Genomic DNA, 20749 nt, shown 5'->3' on the forward strand with positions numbered 1-20749 from the left:
ACAGGGAGCCAGTAAGTGGTCCTGACCAAGGTGTATTATGGGAACCGAAGATCTGGTTCCAAACCCAGCAGTGTGGCGTTCAAATTTCAACATTCGTGGCCACGGCAAGGACGGTTTTCTAGTAGTGTCTTTTGCTTTTGTATCTGTAGTTGTTGCCCCATTCAGGTGCCTGGTCCCACTCTCGGTTGCATCTTTTCTACGTCCACGACGACGGCCAACACAACTGACTAAATCCTACTGTATGACCACCCAGCTGTCCAACAAAGCTGGTGGGGGCCCATCTATACAGCGGCTGATATTCAATGCGGACTACTCCTCCATCAACAGCCGACTGAATCCCTCTATGATCCGCAGAGAGAGATCTCCCCGATTTCTGCAATCGACTGATGCCATCACAGTGAGCTTTTCAAGCGTTCAGTCAAATGCGTCCAGGTCTTGTGCAAAGCGCGCCGATCCTACATGGCGCCTCCTTCAGTCAGACCAGTCATGAGGTCCTCATCGTCGACGGCAGCCTCGAACGACGCGCCCTTGTTGTGACCCAGCTCCTTCTCGCGCTGGGATTCCCTAATATGCTGCTTGATATAGTGCGGGTTCGTGCTCAGGCGCGCGCTGGTCGCCTTGTAGATGGCCTCGAGGTCCTTCATCTTGGCGAAGATGGCGGCTATCTCGCTCTGAAACTGCTTCTCGGACAGGTCGCCCGACTCGGACAGGTACTTGAGGTACGGCGACTTGTCGGCGGGCTTCTCGATAACGCCGTTCAGCATGCCAGAGCTGATCATGCCCTGTATCAGCGCCTCCACGTCCTTGTCGCTGGGCAGAAGGTCGCCCGTCTCAGCACTGGATGTTTGCTGACGAATGTCAGCGAGCGACACCTTGGAGTACACCTTTCTCATGTCAATGATCTGCCACTTCTGGTGTGCGGCCAGGACCTCCTGGATCAGTCCTGTGTTTCGATCGTTCGCCCAGACGCCCGAGTTCGCCTCGACTTCTGCTTTGAGGTTTGTAGCAGACATGGAATCAAAATGAGAGGCGATGGCCAGGTAGGGTTTTGCCATCGTTTCGCATGTCTTGGTCGCATTTGGGCCTGTGGTGGCAGGAATCGTCGGGGTACGGCCGTTGATGAGGAGGCTGACAAGAACCCATTTGCTAAAAGCCTCGGTCATGATCTTGCTAACCCCGCCGTCGCGTGTAGGATGTGTGATGACTCGCTCGAAGGCCGCGCGCGCCTTTTGCCACTGCCGCTTTGAGCAGTACAACAAACCGCAGGTGAAGTCGTACTGTAGGACTTGGTCAACCGTGACCGCAGTAGTCAGGCCCGTCTCCACCATGATGTAGCCCGTCGGAGGAAGACTCAGGTCGCAGAGAGGCTTCTGGGTTGGGGCATTCGCGGCTCGATTGGCGGATCCCTGGTCTCTGGACATGCCGGGGAAGTAAACGATTTGTTTGTCAGTGACTTGGAACGCTGGCTCGGCAACATTGTTATCGTAGGCTAGTCGAACGAGGGATAGGTGATGGGAAGTCAGCATGGCGCCGCTGGGATCGAGTCGGAGGATCGCTTTTGCTAGAACCTCGACTGCCAAGTCGTGCTAGAGAGAAGCAGCGTTAGACATCGAGTCGAAAAGACAGGCAGGGAGAGCTTACTGGAAGAAGCGTGCCCGATGCCACCTTGTCCAGCCATGTTGTGAGGTGGTTTCCCACGTATCGAATTTGTCTGGGATCGAAGGTCAAGAGAAATGTGACAAGGGCGTTTAATCTCTGCTCGGACGAGAAGGCAGTGGTCTCGGAGAGGGTGTTGAAGACAGCGAGGTAGGAAATGCTGTTGACGGCGGGGTCCAATAACTATGGGGGTAGAGGTCAGCTCAAGACAGCCCCACAACGACAGGATTGTGAAGATGCACCTTGAGGATGTTGATGCCTTGCTGTGCGATGGTGGCAGTCTCCTTGCTGAAGAGGCGGTCTATTTGTTGCAGATGAAAGTTGACGGCGTTGTCATAGTCCTCATCTGTCGCGAATGGCTGCGATGGAGGGAAACCCAAGAGGACGGACACAGCATTGTCCATGATGGGTTATATCGTGGGCGCTGATGTGGTGGGTATCTATTGGAGGGGAGCGAAGGCAGAAGAAGAGGGCGACGGCTATTGTTGGTGTGCTGGTTTGCGGGTGGTGGTGATTGCGATGACGATGACGATGGGCCACCTGCGAGGCTTCCTTCCAAATCAGCACCGCCGCAGCGGACAAGTCACTGTAAGATCAGTGTGAAGACTGCAGGCTCTCGGAGGGCATCCTGTGTTCTATGTTCTGTGTTTCTGTCTTTCGGGCGGCGTAAGGAGCGTCCAGAATGCGAGTTGGAAAGAGAAAGTATCTTGCTGTTGGGAGGAGGGAAGGTAGCAGACGCGATGCAGCTTGAAGGCGGTAGACTGGACTATCAGTATATCTGCAGCTCGAGGTTTCCCCACGCTTCACACAGGGCAGCCTGGCAGCCAAGGTACGTACCGAGGTGGGCTTTAGTGGAGGGTGAGGTACGTCTCTTAACACCAGGACCCCGCCAAGCTCTTGTGGCCCAAGCTTTATCTAAGCTTGCAAGGGCCCCCATCTCAGCGCCTCGCCTGGACTGGACCCGCCCTCCACCGCGTTCGTGTCAGTTGAGTGGGAGAGAGGCAATGAGATCTCACTTTTGAGTTTGCCCCAGATTTTCCTTTCTGATTGCCGGCTTGCAGGGGTATTGAAGGTCGACTTTTCTTTCTCCTGCTCACACTCATTTGAGTTTTGACATTTCAGATCACTTTAACAAGATTGGCTAGCTATAGTTCGATACAACGTAAGACCCGTCCCAATTGACTATGCTAGAATAAACAACACTGGTTTTCATACCTCTCGCATACAAATCAGCGCTTGACTGACCGTTAACGTAGATCTCCACCACTATGCCTCTGCCAGACAAGTATGAGCTGCCAGCAGCAGCAGACTTCCACGTCCATGTCCGAGATGGGCCCATGTCTGCTGCCGTCGTGCCCACGATACGGCAGGGTGGCGTCAAGTAGGCATCCCTCGCCTCCAAAATCATGACTGTGACCCTCATCGGCTTACACAATGTACCCACCTGTAGTGTGGCATATGTTATGCCCAACCTCGTCCCTCCAGTGACCACGGTCAAGATGGCCGTGGAGTACAAAGAGCGCCTGCTGAAGATTGACTCCAACGTCACCTACCTCATGACCCTTTACCTCCATCCCTCCATCACCCCTGAGGTTGTCCGGGAGGCCAAGAAGGCCGGCATCGCAGGCATCAAGAGCTACCCAGCGGGTCTCACCACAAACTCCGAGTCTGGCGTGACAGACTATGAACAGTTCTACCCCGTTTTCGCAGCCATGGAGGAGGAGGGCCTTATTTTGGTGAGTTCTTTTAGGTTTCCATCGAGGCAAAACGCCTCTCTGGCAACTAGAAGAAGACTCAGGCAACGGATGGACCCAAGTGGTCTTTCAAGGCCTGTCATGACTGTTACCTGTCTGCAGTCGATGATGAGATCGTTTTATTTGGACAGGGAGTCACGCACCCTTCATTGGGAGACGATGACGCAGTTCAGATTTAGACTACAACGGTCTGAGACTGCGCGTGTGATCGTGATTGTTCTCTCAAATTTTGACTCAACTTTTGAGCGAGATGAGTTTCATGCTTGACTAAAGGACATGGGAGTCTCGGAGAATGCTCAGACAGTAGTCAACCCGTCATATCTAGTCAAAGACTGACCTCGTCGGAAATGCCTAGAACATCCATGGCGAGTGCGCCAGCGACCACAAGAAGAACATCACCATCATGAATGCCGAAGCCAGCTTCCTGCCTACCTTGAAGGAGATCCACACCAAGTTCCCAAAGCTGAAGATCGTGTTGGAACATTGCACGACAGCGGATGCTGTAAAGGCTGTTGAGGCATGTGGCGACACCGTGGTCGGGACCATCACCGCGCACCACCTGTGAGCAGGATTCCATTGATCCGGCCTTGCTACGATATAACGGATCGCACGCTGACACTCTTGATCCGCAGGTTTCTGATCGTTGATGACTGGGCAGGCGATGTGGTAAGTTCTTCGCGGCTGGTGGCATTGCCATACCCTCCCCGGGCGATGTGGACCTCTCTTACTGACAAATTGTCGCCGACAGTTTCATTACTGCAAACCAGTTGCAAAGGTAAGCAAACTTCGTCTCCGTGAAGCCTTCACCCCGCCTTTTACATTCCGTCGTGACTAATACAAGCATTCCAGATGCCAAACGACCGCCTCGCCCTTCTCCGAGCCGCCGTCACTAGCAAGGGCAAGTTCTTCTTAGGCACCGACTCGGCACCGCACGACATCAGCGCCAAGAAGGGCAAGGGCAACACCGCGGCCGGCGTGTTCACGCAGCCCTACGCCGTCGCGTACGTCCTCACGGCGCTGGAGGAGGCCGTCGCCCGGGGGGACATCGAGGAGGGCCAGGTCACACAGGAGCTGCTGGAGGGCTTTCTTGGCGGGTTCGGGCGCGCGTTCTACGGGGTCGAGGCGTCAAAGGAGAGGATCGTGGCCGAGAAGAAGGACGAGGTCGTGGTGGAGAGCATCAAGGGCGAGGGCATCGAGGTCGTGCCTTTCAGGAAGGGCAAGCCTACGTGGAGTGTGCGATGGGTATGAGGCGCGTTTTTGTAGATCACAAATTCCCGTAGACAAAAGCTGTTGTTGGCGTCGTGTGCCATTTCATCTATAGCTGGTTGACCGTGGCATGAACCACTTCACTATAGACAGGGCCGGCGGTCACACCGAATGCAAAAGACCAAACACCGCACGCCGGAAACTTCTGTTGTGATGATGATTGACCAGATGTTCTTGATGATGCCGTCGCCGCCGTTGTCGACCCCATTGCTGGAGGACCTCGGTTTTCTTCTCTATATTACACGGAAGCTTCGTTGCCCAGTGTAGGCAGCCAAAGCACGTTGAAATGAGGGCCCTGTTTGTCTCGGAAGCCTTGGGAATGCAACGCAAACGATCTCCTCCGGTCTCAATCCCTGATGCGAACCCGTCTTGATCACGAAAAAACAACAACTCTCGATCCCTTCACTTCGATCCCTCGCCTCGTCCCGTCGAAGAGCAAGGGTGAAACAGTAACGCAAGTAAAGAAATTTCAATCAAACGTGTCGGCCGGCGGGTCCATCATCAGCATCATCATCGTCAATCCATCCATCCACCCGTCAAATCAAATCAACCAGCCGGATCCGTCAGTCGAATCCACCCCAAAAAGCCACACACCTCAAAAGAAGGCAGATGAAGCGTAGTCGAGCCCCAAGAATTCGCTTTCCACTCTGCTTGCTCTCTACTGAAACCCAAAGCTCCAGTGGTTCGATCGGGCAAACGTCAAGCCAGGGCTAGCTGGTGAAATCTTCTTGAGAAAACAAGGGCAGCGAGACGGATCGTAAGCGGCGAAAAGTCGAGGCCGGCTTCGAAAGATGATCACTTCAAAGAGGAGCGCCACGCTGCTCGCCCTCCTCGCCCGAGTTAGTGGCGGTGTCGCCGCTGCTGCTCTCCTCCTGGCGGCCACGAGCCTGCGAAGAATGGCTGCCCAGGGCCGCGAAGGGGTTGCTGGGGTCGAAGACAGAGCGATAAAAGGGGACGCCGCTGCCACGGGGGCCGTCGTCGGTGCTGGCCGTGGACGAGGTAGTCAGCGCGCGAGTGTTGCGAGTCGTCGGGAAGCCAGTGCTGGTTCCGCTGCTGCCGCCGGTGCCAGCCCGAGAAGGGGGCGCGATGGGGCCGTAGGTGGCTGGCTGGAAAGAGGCTGTGTTGCACAAGTGAGCAGGATGTCCAAACGGCGGAAGTCTTCACTTTGCGGGGAGACGAAGGCGAGCTGTGAGGACTGTCTGGCAAGGATGGACTAGGGAGGGACTTCGATAACTCACCGAACGTGCGAGGTTGGCGCGCGGTGCCACGACTGCTGCCGCCGAAGCCGATGCTGCCACTGCGACTGAGACCGCTGCTGCCGCTGGTGCCAGCGGCGGGGGCAGTGGGAGAAATGGTGCCCTGGACACCGCCATCGCCAACGTTACCAGCACCAGAACGCCAGTTGGAAGAAACTACGGCGCTGCTCAGGCTACTGCCGAGAACACCAGCCGAAACAGAAGTAGGGAAGCTGCCACGGGCGGGACCGACGCTAACAGGGCGGTCGTCGATAGCCAGAGGACGCTGCTGCTCAACAGCCTGCTTCTTCCACCAGGCAGGGTATCCGTGGAAAAGGCCCAGCTTCTCCTGGGTCTCACGATCGTGGGGCATCTCATGCTTGTACTTGCAACCCTGCTGGGTGAAGGCGCAAGTGCCATCGTGGATCCACTTGTCGCAGTAGATCTTCTCGCGACGGGGGCCGCCGCCGGGTGCTCCGCTGCCGTGGCTCTGGGTGGTCAGGGAGCGGTTCGTGGCGCCATCAAAGCCGCGGGTAGACAGGACGAGAGCGCTGCTGCTGGCGCTAGGGGATGAGTTGATGATCGAATCGATGCGAGACTATTTCACGGGTTCGTCATGTGTCAGCGTTCTGAGCACTCGCAATGTTCGCAAAATTGGCATCATAGGTTGGGGTTGGGTCATCCCAAGGACATGTATTGGCAGTGGCGGGATTGGCTTGCTTGCTGCTTGCTTACCTGTATGTTATCAGTCGAGACGCCGTTGGGGCTGGTAGGTGGCTGTGACGCGCATCCTTGGGTTAGTTCAAGCGTTTCCAGAACTCAACTTTCAGAAACATCACACAGATAAAAATAAGCAAGAAAGCAAGCCACCACTCGCCATCGACATGTCCATAGTCCTCACCCACAGCCCAGATACAACACATCAATGCTCGGAACAGAACAACTTACGGTCACAACAGACTCCAGCTGAATGTTAGCCAACTGGCCATCGGGACCTGGCTGGTGTGGGACAGGCAGGACGATCATGCCCTCGTCGGTGTTGACACGACGGGGGATATCTTTGAGTTCGATGGGAAGCATATCGACGGGGACGAGACGAGTATACTGACCGCCACCGCGGTCGTAGCAGTAAGACATGGCCTGGTCCATGTCGGAGTCAGCGATGAGTTTGCCAGTCTGTGGATGCATCTTTTCGTTGTTTCTGGCACCTTGGTGGCGCTCGAAATGGCGAAAGTCGTGGTGGAATGCAGAGGTGGGCGTATTACTGCTGAGACCAGCAGTTGGTACGTAGCTGTTATGGCCCAGCAGGCTGTTCTGGTTGCTGAAGTCGACGGACGAGATGGGCAAGCCCAGAAGATTCGAGCTGCCCACGAGCGCAAGATTCTTGGTGTTAGCACCAGAAACAGACGAGGTACACCCAGACGAGGTCGTTGTCGATGGCGCGGTAAGGCTGTCTAAGCTTGCAGTCGAAGAACGCCAGTTGGTCGTCGAAAGCCCACGAGGGATCGTGGACGAAGGGAGATGGGCAGACGGAGGATGAGGAGGAGCGATTGGTGCGAGGCTTCGTCCGACTGTCGTAGGCTGCAGATGGTGACTAGTGTTGTTGCCACCAGCTGTGGTTCCAGAAGAAGCGTGACTAGCTCGAGGGTTGTCGACAGCGAGTTTGCTTCGCCGGTCATTGACAGACTGAAACTGATTGGGGTTCATTTCTAAGGGCGAGGCGAGCCCAGCAACTTGACCGGGACGTGGTCTAGACAGATCCGGGCCCGGCGAGGGGGTTCCGGGGATATGATCAGACCGCGGTTTGAACATATCCGGGTCCGTGGATGTCGTCTCCAGGGGATGGTGTGTCGATGAGGCTGGCGAGGTTTCACGGGTTGAGACCACAGAACAAGGACCTGAAGAGCAGCTCACGTCGGAGGCAATATTTGGAGAAAGACACAGGCCGGCAAGATCGCGACCAGGATGAGCTTCCATGGTGAGATCGGAGTGAACTGATGGAAGACTCCGGAAGATGGCGGACTGATAAAGGGGTTGGGTGCAAACGGAGGTAGGTCTTTAGCAGCACCTACTCTATACCCTGCAGCCCTCAACACTTCGAGTAGGGGAGCACAGTGAGGAGGACAAAGACGGCCGGGGTTCTTCTCTAAGAACCATGCAAGAATATCAGGAACAGCTGGAACAAGCGGAAGCTGGACATTGCAGGAAAAGTCCCTGACAGATGAGAGAGTTTGAGGTCCTTTTAACACCATCCTGCTAGGTTCAGTTGCCATGAGCAAACGGAGGACGTCAAATAAGGTTGTATGCATCCACGGATACCCGCAGCAAGTTGTTGTACTCCCTCACGTGATTGCTGTCCATCTCTAGGATTCAGTTAGCAGAAACACCAGGCAACAATCTGAAGCTGTCAGTCACAAGTCAGAAACAAGAGGAACAATGCCAAATAGCTTCCAAAATTGTATTTGCCTAATCAGTCAAACATTCCAATCAAAGTATCTATCAGAACTGGCCGATAGACGATGGAACAAGGACGTGCTTGTTCGCAATGTTGGTCAGCGACGCAAAAAGGGCTTTGACATCGACAGAGATGTTTCTCTGCGTGCCTATCCGCAGATGAGCCAGCCGCCAGCCTACCTGCCACCTTCTTGCTCAGAACCCACATTGGATCCAGGTGCCTCTTCCTCCGATTCCGACTCAGATTCTTCCTCAGATGCCGATTCGTTGGACCCTGAGGGATCTTCTTCAGATTCCTGTGGGGGAACAAGTCGAGCTTGCTCTTGCTGCGGTTGTTGAGTTGGCTGCAGTGCCAGATGTGTAGGCAGCAATTGTGGTTGTGGACTGGGTCGAGCAAGGGGGGCAACAGCATCTCCTGCATAGCCCAGTCGTTTTGCTCTCAAAAGATTTTGGAGGATCTCCCTGTTCTGTTGAATTCTGGCAGGGTTTCCGCCAGATAGCGCTTTGACTTCATCAAGCGCAAGTCGCAGTTGAATCTCTGTTTTCAGGTTCGGACACCCTTGTCCCTGTTGATGAAAAAGATGACAGTTCTTACATTGATCTCGAGGCATCGGCAAGCCTGAGCTTGTTCCGTTGGAGCGCATGACAACGGGAGCTGAGGGCTGTACTGGTTGTTGGGGTGCTGAGAGCGTCAGAATGTCTTCAGGCATTGTACGCAATGAATGGGACACACACCTGAGGGCTGGTATGTAGCCCCACCAGTGGTGCTATGCAAGTTAGTAACCTCTGGCACAATCACGGGTCTTACTGCTCCGTAGACGGCGACGTATTGCCCGTACTCTCCGTGCTGCTCGGGGCCGGGGCCAAAATTGGGGTGGGTGTACGGGACAGCGGCGTGAGGCTGCTGTGCCCGGAGGTATTGTTGGGCGGCATAGGTATCGGGTCGGGGCTGTTGTGGTTGCTGGACACCTTGACTAACTCCCCGCCAAGAAGTTGCGTATTGGGGTCCTGGTCCACCGGGGCCTGAGGGGACGGGAGGCGCGACAACGATGAAGTTTGGGTCTCTGTGTGGTGGAGCTGGTCTACCCTCTGCATTCGCTCGTCCGGATTGTCCTCTCTCTGACTGCCCTCCGCGGCCGGAGTCTTGCTCTTGCCCTTGATTTTGGTGGGTGTCGACGTTGGCTGGGCCTTTGCGCTGGGTTCTGGGCTTGGGGTCTGTTTTGCGTTGCTTGACTTCGCCGTCGACGTATTTTCTTGGGCGGCCGCGCGGCCTTTTCGCTGGGACTGGGCCTTGGTGCTTCGAGGAGTCTGGCCCTTTTGAGGTGTCACGGCTTTCTGTGGCGTCTGCGGCTTTCGAGGGGTCGACCGCTTCGATGGGGATGGCTGGGGGGTGTTCTTGTTAGACTGCTTCTTTGGGGTTGGCTTCTTTGGAGGAGGTCTTCGAGCGCGAGCTGTACCTTTCTTTGCCTGTCCTTGTAAGTTTGTACCAGAATCAACTTTACCGTCATCAGAATCGCTGTCAGAGTGTTCACTGCTAATGAAGTCCTCGTCAATTTCAGAGTCCAGCTTCGGCTCAGTGGCACCTCCAGCTGGCTGGTCTTCAAGGCCATAGATGGTCTCGCCGGTGTACTTGACAGCCTGGAGAGAATTAGTCAAAGCCAAACGCATGCTTCTCTCACAAGTAGCTTACCTGACGTCGTCTACCACCACGACCAAGGACCTCCTTGTTGAGCTCGGCTCTTCGTTTCGCCTCATCCTCTCGTTGCTTGAGAATCTCGTCCCACACACTCATGGGGACATCAGGGTTCTCTTCCACCTGTAAGTCGGTTGCCAGGTCACCAGAATCATTTTGCCACACGCGAGCATAAGAGAATTGAGGCTTCTTGGCTTCTCCCTCTTCCCGATCAGTCTGGTTCGTCGGTTGAATCGCGGTCCTGTCCAGCAGCTTATCGATAGCGGCGGCGTCGTATTTGATTTGTTCTTTTTCGCCATCGTTAAACAAGGCTTCTGCGCCATGCTTAAGGATGGACTCGAGATCCTCTCCGGCATCAGGGCTCTTTTCGTGTTCGACATCCATGCTCTCGACCAACGCATGATCCAGGGCCATTTTCTTTCGTCCAATCTGCATGATCTTCTCCTCGACACTGCCCTTCGTCATGAGTTGAAAGCAAAGAACTTTGTTCTTCTGACCAATGCGATGGGCTCGCGACAGAGCCTGCAGGTCTTGATGTGGGTTGAAGTCAGGGTCAAGGATGATGACTGTGTCCGCAGTTGCCAAATTGATCCCAACGCCACCAGCGCGGGTTGAAAGAAGGAAAGCGAAGCACTCAGAGCCTGGCTCATTGAATGCGTCGATGCGCTTCTGTCTCTCAAGACTGGAAACGTTTCCGTCAAGGCGGCGGTATTTGTACCCCATGCCTGTGAGGAAGTCCTCGATGATGTCAAGCATGCCAAGAAACTGACTAAATATCAACACGCGATGGCCACACTCGTGGAGTTTCGGAAGCATCTGCTCTAAGAGAACGAACTTGGCAGAAGCCTCAACAAGGTTGCGGTGCATGGTCTCCTGGTCCACGGTTTTGTCTTCGACAGCTTGGCTGTATAAGAACGGGTGACCAAGACACTTCCGCAGTTGCATGAGAATGTTGTTCAAACTGCTGCGCTCGTTAGATTTTAGCTTGGTATTCGCAAAGATTGCGCGAATCAGCTCAGGATTTCTCTCCATGATCGACTTGCAGAGCTTCTCCTGCACAATTGACATGGAGACCGGCAGGATGATTTGTGCCATTGGTGGCAGGAACTTCAAGACCCTGGCCTTTGTGCGCCGAAGGAAATGAGGCTTGATCATTTCATGGAGCTCAGTAATATTGTCCTTGGTAAGTTCGGCGTACTGCTCGTCGAGGCGCACGGCGTTCTTGGACGGATCGATAAACTGGAGAAGGTTGAAAAGTTCACGCTTATTGTTTTGAAGCGGCGTGCCGGTGAGGAGCAGCCGCCATGGGACCCTCATCGAACGCAGCGCGCCGTACAGCAAGTTCTCATCGTTCTTGAGCCGTTGGCCCTCATCGACAACCATACCGATCCACTGGACGTTTTTGAAAAGAGTTCTGGTCTGATCGTCCTGGGCGGAGTCGTATGACATGATGACGACATGGGCTTTCATATCTTTCGAGTCGTTGGGAAACAGCTCGTACTTGTATGCCAGACGCTGCGGCTCCTTGCCACCATGGTAGCATACTACACGCATGTCTGGGGCCCACTTCTTGATTTCCCTCCGCCAATTTGGACAGGTCGAGTTGGGAACAACAATAAGCCATGGCCAGGCCCGAGGACCCTGCAGGCTGATGGCCGCCATCAAGCTGATGACCTGGATCGTCTTTCCCAAGCCCATTTCATCGGCCAGGACGGCACTGCGCTCCTCATAGAAGCTATTCAGAATCCAGTTGAGGCCCTGGATTTGATACTTCATCAAAGTGTTGCCTTCCCTCAATCCTTTAGGCTGGGTTGGTGGTGGGTTCGTGCCGTCCTCAAAAGCGACGTCCTTGTCAAAATTTAGGTGTCGAAATTTCCGAAGACGTTCCTTGATGTTGCTCACGGGCTCAGACTTGAAGTGCTTGCCATTGAGGAACTCGTTGTAAGCCGAGAGAAACGCGTCCCAGCGAAGGCCAGAGTCATGGGCCGGAGGCTCATCCCAAACAGCGTCAACGTAGTCCAGGCCTTCGAACTTGATCAGGGCTTGGTCTATCATAAAAACCTTGTCCAAATCGGTCTTCTTCGATTCAAACTTGAAGGTGCCTTTGTATCGCACGTCTAGAACAACGTCCGCAAGAAGATATTCCTCGGGAATCGCGTCCCTCTCATCGAATTTTGGCAGCAGGTTCGCGCCGTCGTTGCGCTTGGGAAAGGCATTGCGCATTACCCCATTGGTCGCTCCACAGACCCAAGGGCCGGGCTTCCACTCGCAGTGGGCATATGACTGAGACGCCCACTTGACGAGATACTCCTTGGCATCTTCTACCAGATCCAGGGTAGTCTGGCCAGCAACGTAAGAATCACGGTCCATAGGCCGCCAGGCCACGAGGGTGTCGACCTTGTTCGGCATGTCAAGGCAATTGTTGCATTTCCAGTGGAGGGAATACTTGGCCAAGCGATCAGCTCGAACATCGCCTCCAACGATTCTATGGTTGTTAGGCGAGGGAAGGTGCTCGAAGTGGTAAGCGCAGTGACAAGCGATGCACCGAAAGAGGACGTTGGCAGCGTTGTTAATGAGCTCTCGGTCCACTGGGACAATCGGGTCCTCTCCGCCGTTCTCTTCGCGCAGCTTCTGCTCTTGCACAGCCGTGCGCTTGGGTGCGAAAGGATCGCATGCCTGACCCTTAGTCCGGCAAACTTGGCAGATTTCCAGGCTCGGAGCGCGGATATCTTTCTTCTTGCGAACACCAATGCAGTGCCGACACTGTAGGACGAATTGTTCCGGTCCAACCTTTGTCACGAGATGGTCTCGAGTGCTGCGGAACCCAAGACAGGTCTTATGGTAAGCCATTGCGCAGCCCTGACAGTAGACCATGATGCCTTTATTTGGGGCAACGGGACCATTGCCACAGGTATCGCATGTGTTGCAGTGCGACTGTTTGAACGGACCATCCGAGATTGACGTGAAGGCTTCTTTAGCTCCAGACACCCTCGGAGCTGCTGGGATTTTGTCATCTTCGGGGGCGTAAGTCTCCTCCTCCCATCCGACTTCAGCCATCACGACATTGGTCTTGTTCTTTCTGTCCGAACGCCGAGGTGGCTCGAAAGTGATGTCATCATCATCCCGATTGGCAAAGAGCGAGGGTCTGCCGCGACGAAGACCTCGAGTATTGCCACCACGTCTTCGTGACTTTCTCTCAGGTACGAGGTCTGACTTGACCATGAACACGCCATCGTCGTCGTCCTCATTCTGGAGTTCGTCAACATCATCCTCAAATATTGAAGACGACGTCTTGGACCGAAGAAGATTAGTAGTCTTTCGCAAGCTCCGCTTATTCCTGCCTTGTCTGTCGGACTCATCGCCGGACTGGTTGCCGTCTTCATTGTAGTTGACCTGTGGCTGGAACAGCCGATTACGGTCGCTGCCACGTGTCCGAGAAGAGGGACCAAACGAGCTGTTCCGTAGCTTCTGTTTGATGCGACGGTGACCAGGATGTAGTGGGACATCGTCATCGTCGTCCATATCGTCCTCATAGGCATCTATCATGGCCTCGTCCTCATCAGCGTCTGCATTGCCCTCGTAGTCAGGGTCCTGGGTAGAAGCCTTGCGCTTCTTTGGACGTCCTGTGAAGCCAATGTTCTGATAATCGTCTGGATCAGAATCCATGGTCTTTGGCTTTTTGAAGTGCGCAAGAGCTTGACGCCCGTTTGGATAGCTCGAAAGCTGGTCAAAAGCGATCTGATGGGGTTGAGATTAGCTCGGTGCTTGCGATTAGATCGAAAACCAGTAGGTAGGCCTTGATGAATTCGAAAGTTCCAATGAGATAGGAAAAGTTCAAGGGCTTGGCGTTGCCAGAAGGTTTTCACTTTGGTAGGTGGTGAGGGAATGTACGGCAAAGGAAAGAGCCTGGGGAGCGAAAGAGGAACGAAGACCTGTGGACGTGAGAGTTGCAAATGTTGTCTGCTGGGGACTTTGTCAAGAGATGCAGGCAGCGACAATATGTGGGTTGCTGTGCCTGCCCAAAGCGGACAACGGGGAGTCAGGGACGAAAAGTGTAGAGTGAGGGTTTGGTTTTCCACGACCCAAAAGTAAATCAACTGAGTGATGGCAAAAATGAAAAGTAGGTCTGATTTCCATACCATTCCTGATTAAGACAGCTAACACTTGGCTGCTCGAGAAACGCCTCGGCCGCGTGATTGCTCCTCTGTACCAGCTCTGATGGCAATGACCAAAGATGAAGGGCAGGGTAGCACGATCCAAATTTGTGAAAGTGTGAAACCAACGAGATAGTGGATGATAAGTGATCTCGGATGCCAAGTTGTGCTCGAGGCGATGCTTGTCTGAGAGTTTTTATTGAGAAATGCAGTAACGGAACTGGAAGAATAGACCAAAAGCCGTAACGCACAGCTCGGTATTGGGCCGTTGGAACGCATGTAGTGGGAAAAGGTTGGGGAGGGGGGTATTTCTGCAGCAGGGAGGAAGAAAGTGAATATCCGGGCAGCCCAAGGGGGTATGGAGTATATGACAGCTTTCCACTTGGCTTGTTACCAGACAGTTTGTGTTGAGGCACGGATAGGAAAGTGGGAATGAACAACACTGTTCGCCTTGGAACAATCCATTTTACAATTGCTGCTTACCTGGTCTACACGGCCGTCCTCAAATTCCACCAACAGCCACGATTCCCGAGGAACATCTGTTTTGATAACCTCCAACACACGGTATATTTCGTCACCCGGGGGCACTTTGGTATACTCTTGAGTTGCTGAAGGTGACAAAGGTTTGATCACGACTTCAAAATTCCAACCTCCCGATGGCGATTCTGCCTCCAGATCCGTAGACTCCCCGGTCGACCGCCTTGTATGCCTCTTCCCGGGTTTGACTTGACTTCCACCGTCTACTTCGACGTCGTCTTCCGGGTCTGACTTGGACTCGGCTCGCTTCTTGGCTGAAGACGTGGCGAACCTCTTCAAGAGTTCTGCAGCGCTCTCGTAGGGCGACTCGGCGCCGCCCTCCTTTCTTTGCACGGGCTTTGCGCGGCTTCTGGTTGGACGTTTGGCTGGGCTCTTGCGGGCGGGTTTCGGTGCCTCATACTCTATCTCGTCATCGTCCTGCGCCTCTCCGATCTCGTCCTCCTTATGCCCGTTCGTTTCGGGTGGCGGCAAGCTCGCAACACCATTAGGCTCTTTCATCGGCGCCGCAGGAGCCATAGGGGCCACAGGAGCCACAGTGGTTATGGGAGCCATGGGAGCCATGGGAGCAGGCGGCGCTGGCCCTGGAATTGGCTCTTGATCGACATCGTCATCGGACGAATCGGCGAAATGACGGAGCCGCCTCTCGAAGGTGAACTCATCTGGCGTCGTCAGGGGCTGAAGCAAAGCCAGCAATTCTTCGTCGGAGTTATGCGACTCGTCCATGACGTGGGGGTCGTAGCCAGCTTCTATCGTCGCAAATCTATCTTCAAGGCAGACCTCGGGAACTCGAGTGATACATCTACAGCATTGTCGCAATTAGGGAGTCCGCGGGCAATCAAGGTTCTGTCACCGCCAGTATGGTCGCATACCTTCAAAAAAACGCATTCTAGCCTGAACAAACTCGTCTTTTTGCTTATTGGGCGCGGTCGGGCGCAAAATCGTCGGTCGATTGACGTTGACTTTCGGTCGGAACTCTGTAAGCGTAAACTAATTAAAACAGCGAGACGCGTCCGAGACCGCGCGCCGCCGCTGGACTGGGCACATCCCTGCACTACAGCTAATCCCTGCAAAAATTTGGGAACATCAAAAGCTAACAGCAGATCTCCTCCACTCCAGTACTTCCCATTCAAGAAGCCTGCATACCACAACAAACCTTTGTCTGCAGTGTTGAGGTGCAAGACAAAACCAACAACAATGCGATGAGCTTCGTTGCAAAACTGCCCTTGCTAGGACGCAATCCTGCAGTCTGCTTCTCCCTCCTGCCCTCGTCCCGGCGATGCGCCTCCCGTCTGTCTGCCATCCACCAGGGCCTCAACCGGTCCGAAAGAGCACGACCACGAGGCTCCTCCCCTCGAAAGGAGATTCGCCAAGGCCCCAATGATGATCCGTATCTAAGCCCCGCAGAGCGCCGGCGGGCGAGGGCAATCGCGCGGCAGCAAGACCCCATAAACTACAAGATTCGGAAGGGGAAGAAAGACATCACCGAAGAGCCAGGACCGCCGCGCAAGTCGAAACGCGCCCGATTCAACGACCCACGAGATCCCATGGGCGAGAGAAGTCTAGTCAAAAAATTCAGGACTGGGCAGCTGTTTGATGGGCTGGACGAGGGCTATGGAGGAGACAAGGAAGGCAACCTGCAGCATGACGACTTCGTGAGGCAGATGTCAGGAGATGCGCAGGACCGATCGGGCCCTCGAAATCGCGAACGTGAGCCACGGAGCGGTCCACCTCGAAAGTTGGGGAACAGCCAACGATCTGGGACTTTCGTAAGGAACACGGGCGTCCGCGAAAGCCGACCCCGGCGAGAACAAGAGCCTAGAGAGAACTTTAGGTCTGGTTCAGGCATGAGAGACCAGAGAAGCGACAAGCGAGAACCCGAAGACACTCACAATAACAGTTTTGATCGACGCGCACGCGATAGTCGTGTGCCGTCCGACTCACCGGGCCGCGATCAGAGACCAGCGACAGCATATGGTTCAGAAGGAACGAGACAATTCGGTTCTTCAGGGCGAGATCGAAGGTCAAGATCATCCTATGGCTCAGAGAGAACAAGACCCACCGAGCCAAGGTCGGACGACGCAGGTGACGCAAAGGCGTGGAAGCCTAAGAGAAACGATGGACCAGTGTCAATACCATATGCCACTGCCGCGTCGCAATTCTTATACGGGACGTCGGCTGTGGAGGCTGCGTTGAAAGCTGGCCACCGGAAGTTGTATAAACTTTACATCTATCGGGGAAAAGGCCGCGGCAGCAGAACTTCGGAAAAAGACAGCATGCTAGGTGACTTGGCGAGAAGGAAAGGCGTCAAAGTCGAATATCTCGAAGAGGAATCGCTACCTATGCTGAACAAGATGAGCGAGAGCCGTCCACATAACGGTCACGTTCTTGAAGCATCACCATTACCCCAACTCCCAACCACCGCCCTGGAGGAATTCTCCGAAGATCAGGATCAAACGGGCTTCAAGGTGGCTGTGGGACATCAGTCATACGAGGAAACCCAAATCAACGGCACAAACGGGTTCGTGAGAACCCAACCTAGCTCGCGCAAGCCGCTCGTCATGGTCGTGGACCAAGTTCTCGACCCAGGAAACCTGGGCGCGATCCTCAGGACAGCTAGCTTCATGGGAGTTACGGCAGTAGCAGTCTCGAAGAAGGGCTCCGCGCCCGTGACACCGGTCGTGCTGAAGGCCTCGGCCGGAGCTGCCGAGGACCTGAACATGCTGTCGGTCGACTCGGTCGAAGACTTCCTGCAGAACTCCAAGGAGAACGGCTGGAAGGTGTACGCCGCTTGCCCTCCCAAGTCCGAGTCCAAGCAGCTGCAGATCGACACCATAGACCTGGAGAGGGATGACCCGCTCCTCAGGGACCCCTGCATCCTCCTCGTGGGCAGCGAGGGCGAGGGATTGTCTCGGTCGCTGAGGAGGGTTGCTAACGTCGAGGTCAGCATTCCGAACCTGTCTGGGTCGGATGTTGTGGACAGCTTGAACGTCAGTGTGGCCACTGGCTTGCTATGCTCGGCGTTCTTGAGGGGCAAGGCGAAGGCACGTGGGAGCAGTGCCAGCGATCCAGGGGCATTGTTCTAGAGATAAATATTATACCATGTACAACTACTGTCTCGCATGAGGCAGATCAAATATATACCCCTATCACCATTTGTCTTCAGCGCGAACCTGGATGGCTTCGGCCTGTGACTGAATTTGCTGATTAAAGATCAAGGACTCTGAATGATACCAGTTCCCTGGTACATTAGTGGCCCATCTCTGATCTTTGAGGCATTTGAAAATCTTGTCACGTACGAGTCGGCCCATGCAAGATGTAAACGTAGAGTGAATTGTAAGAAAGGAAACGCCGTGCTGTAACAAATCACGCGGATTGACCTCAGCACATTCTGCACAAATCAGTATGTCCGGCATCCGTTCCGCAGTATGTCCTTTGGAGAACTCTCGAGCCAAATAATTGTGTTGACAACATGTTAAGATTGCCATCCAGAGATCCCTGGTCCACATCAAAGATCCACTCATCTCTTTGTCGCAGGTCTGGCCTAGGAAGACGACACCGTCTCCGAGCCGCCACTGCAGATGACGATACTGTGATCCCAATGCCCCAAAGGGGCCCTGCCGCCTCACTTTCCGCAGTGGTGATCCGTGTCTAACTTCATTATACCTCACTGGATGATCCTGGCGCCGGTGGACCCTTGATGCCACACCGAGACCATCTGTCAGCTGTGTGTGCGTGAAAGAGAATTTTGGTCCGGTTGTTATCTCAAGCCTTGAAACAGAGGAAGCAGCATCGGGGCAAATGACACGGCAAACGAGTGTCCATCCGTATATCTTATGCCTCGAACTCTTCCATTTTCGGACTCCTACAAGCATGCTAACATCAATTGTCCCCACCGTGGTAGTATGGCCGCTCACTTTCCATGCTGAACTGCTTTTGTGGAATGGCTGTCGAAACGGTAGGAAATCAAAAGCCCCGCGGTTGGATGTCGCATGGTTTCTCGTCTATGCGGGCGACAACTGCGATTGATGTGAACTGGAATCCATAAGCACGAGCCGCTGCACAGCCCCCGTTGTGCGACCTCGAGTTCTTACGAGCACAATGGTTCCCTGGGAGGAACGTCCGCCGTCATCCCTCTCTCCCGACCGGCCTGTGTGACCAACTGAAAGACATGGTGGGACATCATTAGCCAGGGCCGAGTTGGGGTCCATGTTTAAATGCTGTCAATGGGGATATGTAGCGGGCGTCGGATTTGATCTGATCTGATCTGATCTGATCTAACACCCCCTCCACACCAATCACCATGTCCTCCACCACATGCACTTTGTTATCCCTGCCATTTTTCGTCCCCTGCACCCCTTCTCCCCAGAGAGAGACAGACGGATGGACACAGTGAGCGCATCGGGCGCACAATAAAACTCGCCAACAATCGCCGCATGTCCTTTCTACCCAACATCTTTGTTCATAATTCCTAGATAGCATCTCAACTATCACATTGCCATATTACCCATTATTCTCTACGTCTACCTCAGGCTAAGCGTTTCCTTTATAGAATAAGGTTCACTCTACTTAGAACTTGTGATGCCACAGAGGTTTATCGAAAGCTTAGGGCAGGCCCTCTTCATCATCCAGTCCATCGTTGCATTCGTCATATTCTTGTTCGCCAGTCAGCTGCAGGCATTTTCGTGGGCCGTCTGGGCGACCAGCAGGTGCGTCTCCTTGTCTAGGTCGGAATTCTCAAGAGTATTTGTTGTTTTTGGGGAGGGATACAGGGCTGTTCTAATACAATTGGTGTCTCCAGTGGTCTGGCCCTGTGGGCCGCCCTCGGTGTCCCCCTGCTTGTCATCAATAGACAGCCTCTATACCAGTATGTCTGCCCCAACAGGGGCACATGGAACTTGCTGATGGTCAACAGGAACCTTCCTTGGTCGATTCTGGTTCCCCTCAAGTTCTTCTTTCTCTTCGCTGGAATCCCTCCATCCGACCTAATACAGGCCGGTCTTTTGGTGCCATTGTCTATTACCATTGGACTCATTTGCATTATGAGCTATAATGGAAACATCACAGCTGCCCCGGCAAATGAAATACTCGGAGATGACAAGGGCCAAGGCGACTATCAGGTATGATCGGCCTGCATGCCTTCGATGGTTCCTGCGAAATTCAAACAAGCCAGCATGTCACATCTCAGGGATCAAAGTTGACCCGCACAATGATTCTGTCGCCAAAGCGAAGAACAACGACCATTCGTTTCTGGCTACTTATCTGGCCGATGCTCATGATAGATGCTTGGGGATGGTCTCGAACTTCTTTGCCTAACTGCACAATGAAACTTTTGTGGGTACTCCTGTGAGATGCTCAACCTGTGATTGTGGCTGTCTATGTTGTAGGCAAAAACACTGGAGAGCATCTGGCGGATAGGGTAGTTCAATGTGATCCCTTGGCAGCACCAGCGGACGATTTTCCATTCTCCTGTCTTGGCGGGCTTGAGGTTGGCTTGGTTTCACAAGGGTGATTTGGGTCGACGCATTTCCCAACAGGGCACAGAAAACTTGCCACGCTGTGCGCAGGAAATCTAGAGGCTTTAAATCGCCATTTTTGTATGATAATTGATGCCGCTCTACTACAAACGAGCGATTTTAAATGTAGGCTTGATAAAGGGTTGTGGCCACACTGACTCGCTTGTGTGCTCATTTATGCGGACTATATTGTAAGTGACCAAGATAACTGAAGACCGTAGATGAGTTGCAAGTGTGCGACTGTCGAAATTTGTCATTTAATTCGAGGTTAGCTAATAGCAATGAGGACGTTGATCCATAGGCAAAAACTGCCAGCCAAGCCGTTCACCATATTTTGGTGATCGTCATGGAGCTGATGTATGAAATGTCAAAGTCAATACTACTGCCCTAGACTCTGCTAGATGGAATCGATGTAGCAACAAGTGCTCAGCACTTCAAAATGTGCACTTCATAGACTATTGTGTCAAGGGAAGTTGGAAACTCTGGC

At 53.9% G+C, this 20749-nt stretch overlaps 6 protein-coding genes across 6 annotated transcripts; 3 read left to right on the plus strand and 3 right to left on the minus strand.

Annotated features, from left to right (window-relative positions):
* Positions 1-455: 455 nt before the first annotated feature.
* J7T55_000964 (cop9 signalosome complex subunit 3) lies at positions 456-2060 on the minus strand (the record flags this gene model as incomplete). The annotated part of the gene is made up of 3 exons (XM_053140234.1): positions 456-1586; positions 1642-1839; positions 1899-2060. 3 exons carry the CDS (start codon positions 2058-2060, stop codon positions 456-458), a joined length of 1491 nt encoding a protein of 496 aa, XP_052996613.1.
* Positions 2061-2924: 864 nt separating this feature from the next.
* Positions 2925-4830, plus strand: J7T55_000965 (dihydroorotase; the record flags this gene model as incomplete). The annotated part of the gene is made up of 7 exons (XM_053140235.1): positions 2925-3037; positions 3107-3392; positions 3766-3971; positions 4043-4076; positions 4159-4185; positions 4260-4652; positions 4732-4830. The coding sequence occupies 7 exons, from the start codon at positions 2925-2927 to the stop codon at positions 4828-4830; spliced, it is 1158 nt and encodes a 385-aa protein (XP_052996614.1).
* Positions 4831-5476: 646 nt separating this feature from the next.
* Positions 5477-7888, minus strand: J7T55_000966 (zinc finger protein; the record flags this gene model as incomplete). Its single annotated transcript, XM_053140236.1, has 4 exons — positions 5477-5793; positions 5915-6509; positions 6647-6688; positions 6860-7888. The coding sequence occupies 4 exons, from the start codon at positions 7886-7888 to the stop codon at positions 5477-5479; spliced, it is 1983 nt and encodes a 660-aa protein (XP_052996615.1).
* Positions 7889-8410: 522 nt separating this feature from the next.
* Positions 8411-15472, minus strand: J7T55_000967 (chromodomain helicase dna binding protein 1; the record flags this gene model as incomplete). The annotated part of the gene is made up of 6 exons (XM_053140237.1): positions 8411-8481; positions 8546-8691; positions 8961-9047; positions 9174-10003; positions 10056-13796; positions 14696-15472. 6 exons carry the CDS (start codon positions 15470-15472, stop codon positions 8411-8413), a joined length of 5652 nt encoding a protein of 1883 aa, XP_052996616.1.
* Positions 15473-15948: 476 nt separating this feature from the next.
* On the plus strand, positions 15949-17832 carry J7T55_000968 (RNA methyltransferase; the record flags this gene model as incomplete). Its single annotated transcript, XM_053140238.1, has 1 exon — positions 15949-17832. One exon carries the CDS (start codon positions 15949-15951, stop codon positions 17830-17832), a length of 1884 nt encoding a protein of 627 aa, XP_052996617.1.
* A 1495-nt stretch (positions 17833-19327) lies between these two features.
* Positions 19328-19872, plus strand: J7T55_000969 (uncharacterized protein; the record flags this gene model as incomplete). The annotated part of the gene is made up of 2 exons (XM_053140240.1): positions 19328-19455; positions 19548-19872. The coding sequence occupies 2 exons, from the start codon at positions 19328-19330 to the stop codon at positions 19870-19872; spliced, it is 453 nt and encodes a 150-aa protein (XP_052996618.1).
* Positions 19873-20749: the final 877 nt, after the last annotated feature.

This window comes from Diaporthe amygdali (genome assembly GCF_026229845.1).
Source record: "Diaporthe amygdali strain CAA958 chromosome Unknown NODE_6_length_1560011_cov_65_102424, whole genome shotgun sequence".
NCBI lineage: Eukaryota > Fungi > Ascomycota > Sordariomycetes > Diaporthales > Diaporthaceae > Diaporthe > Diaporthe amygdali.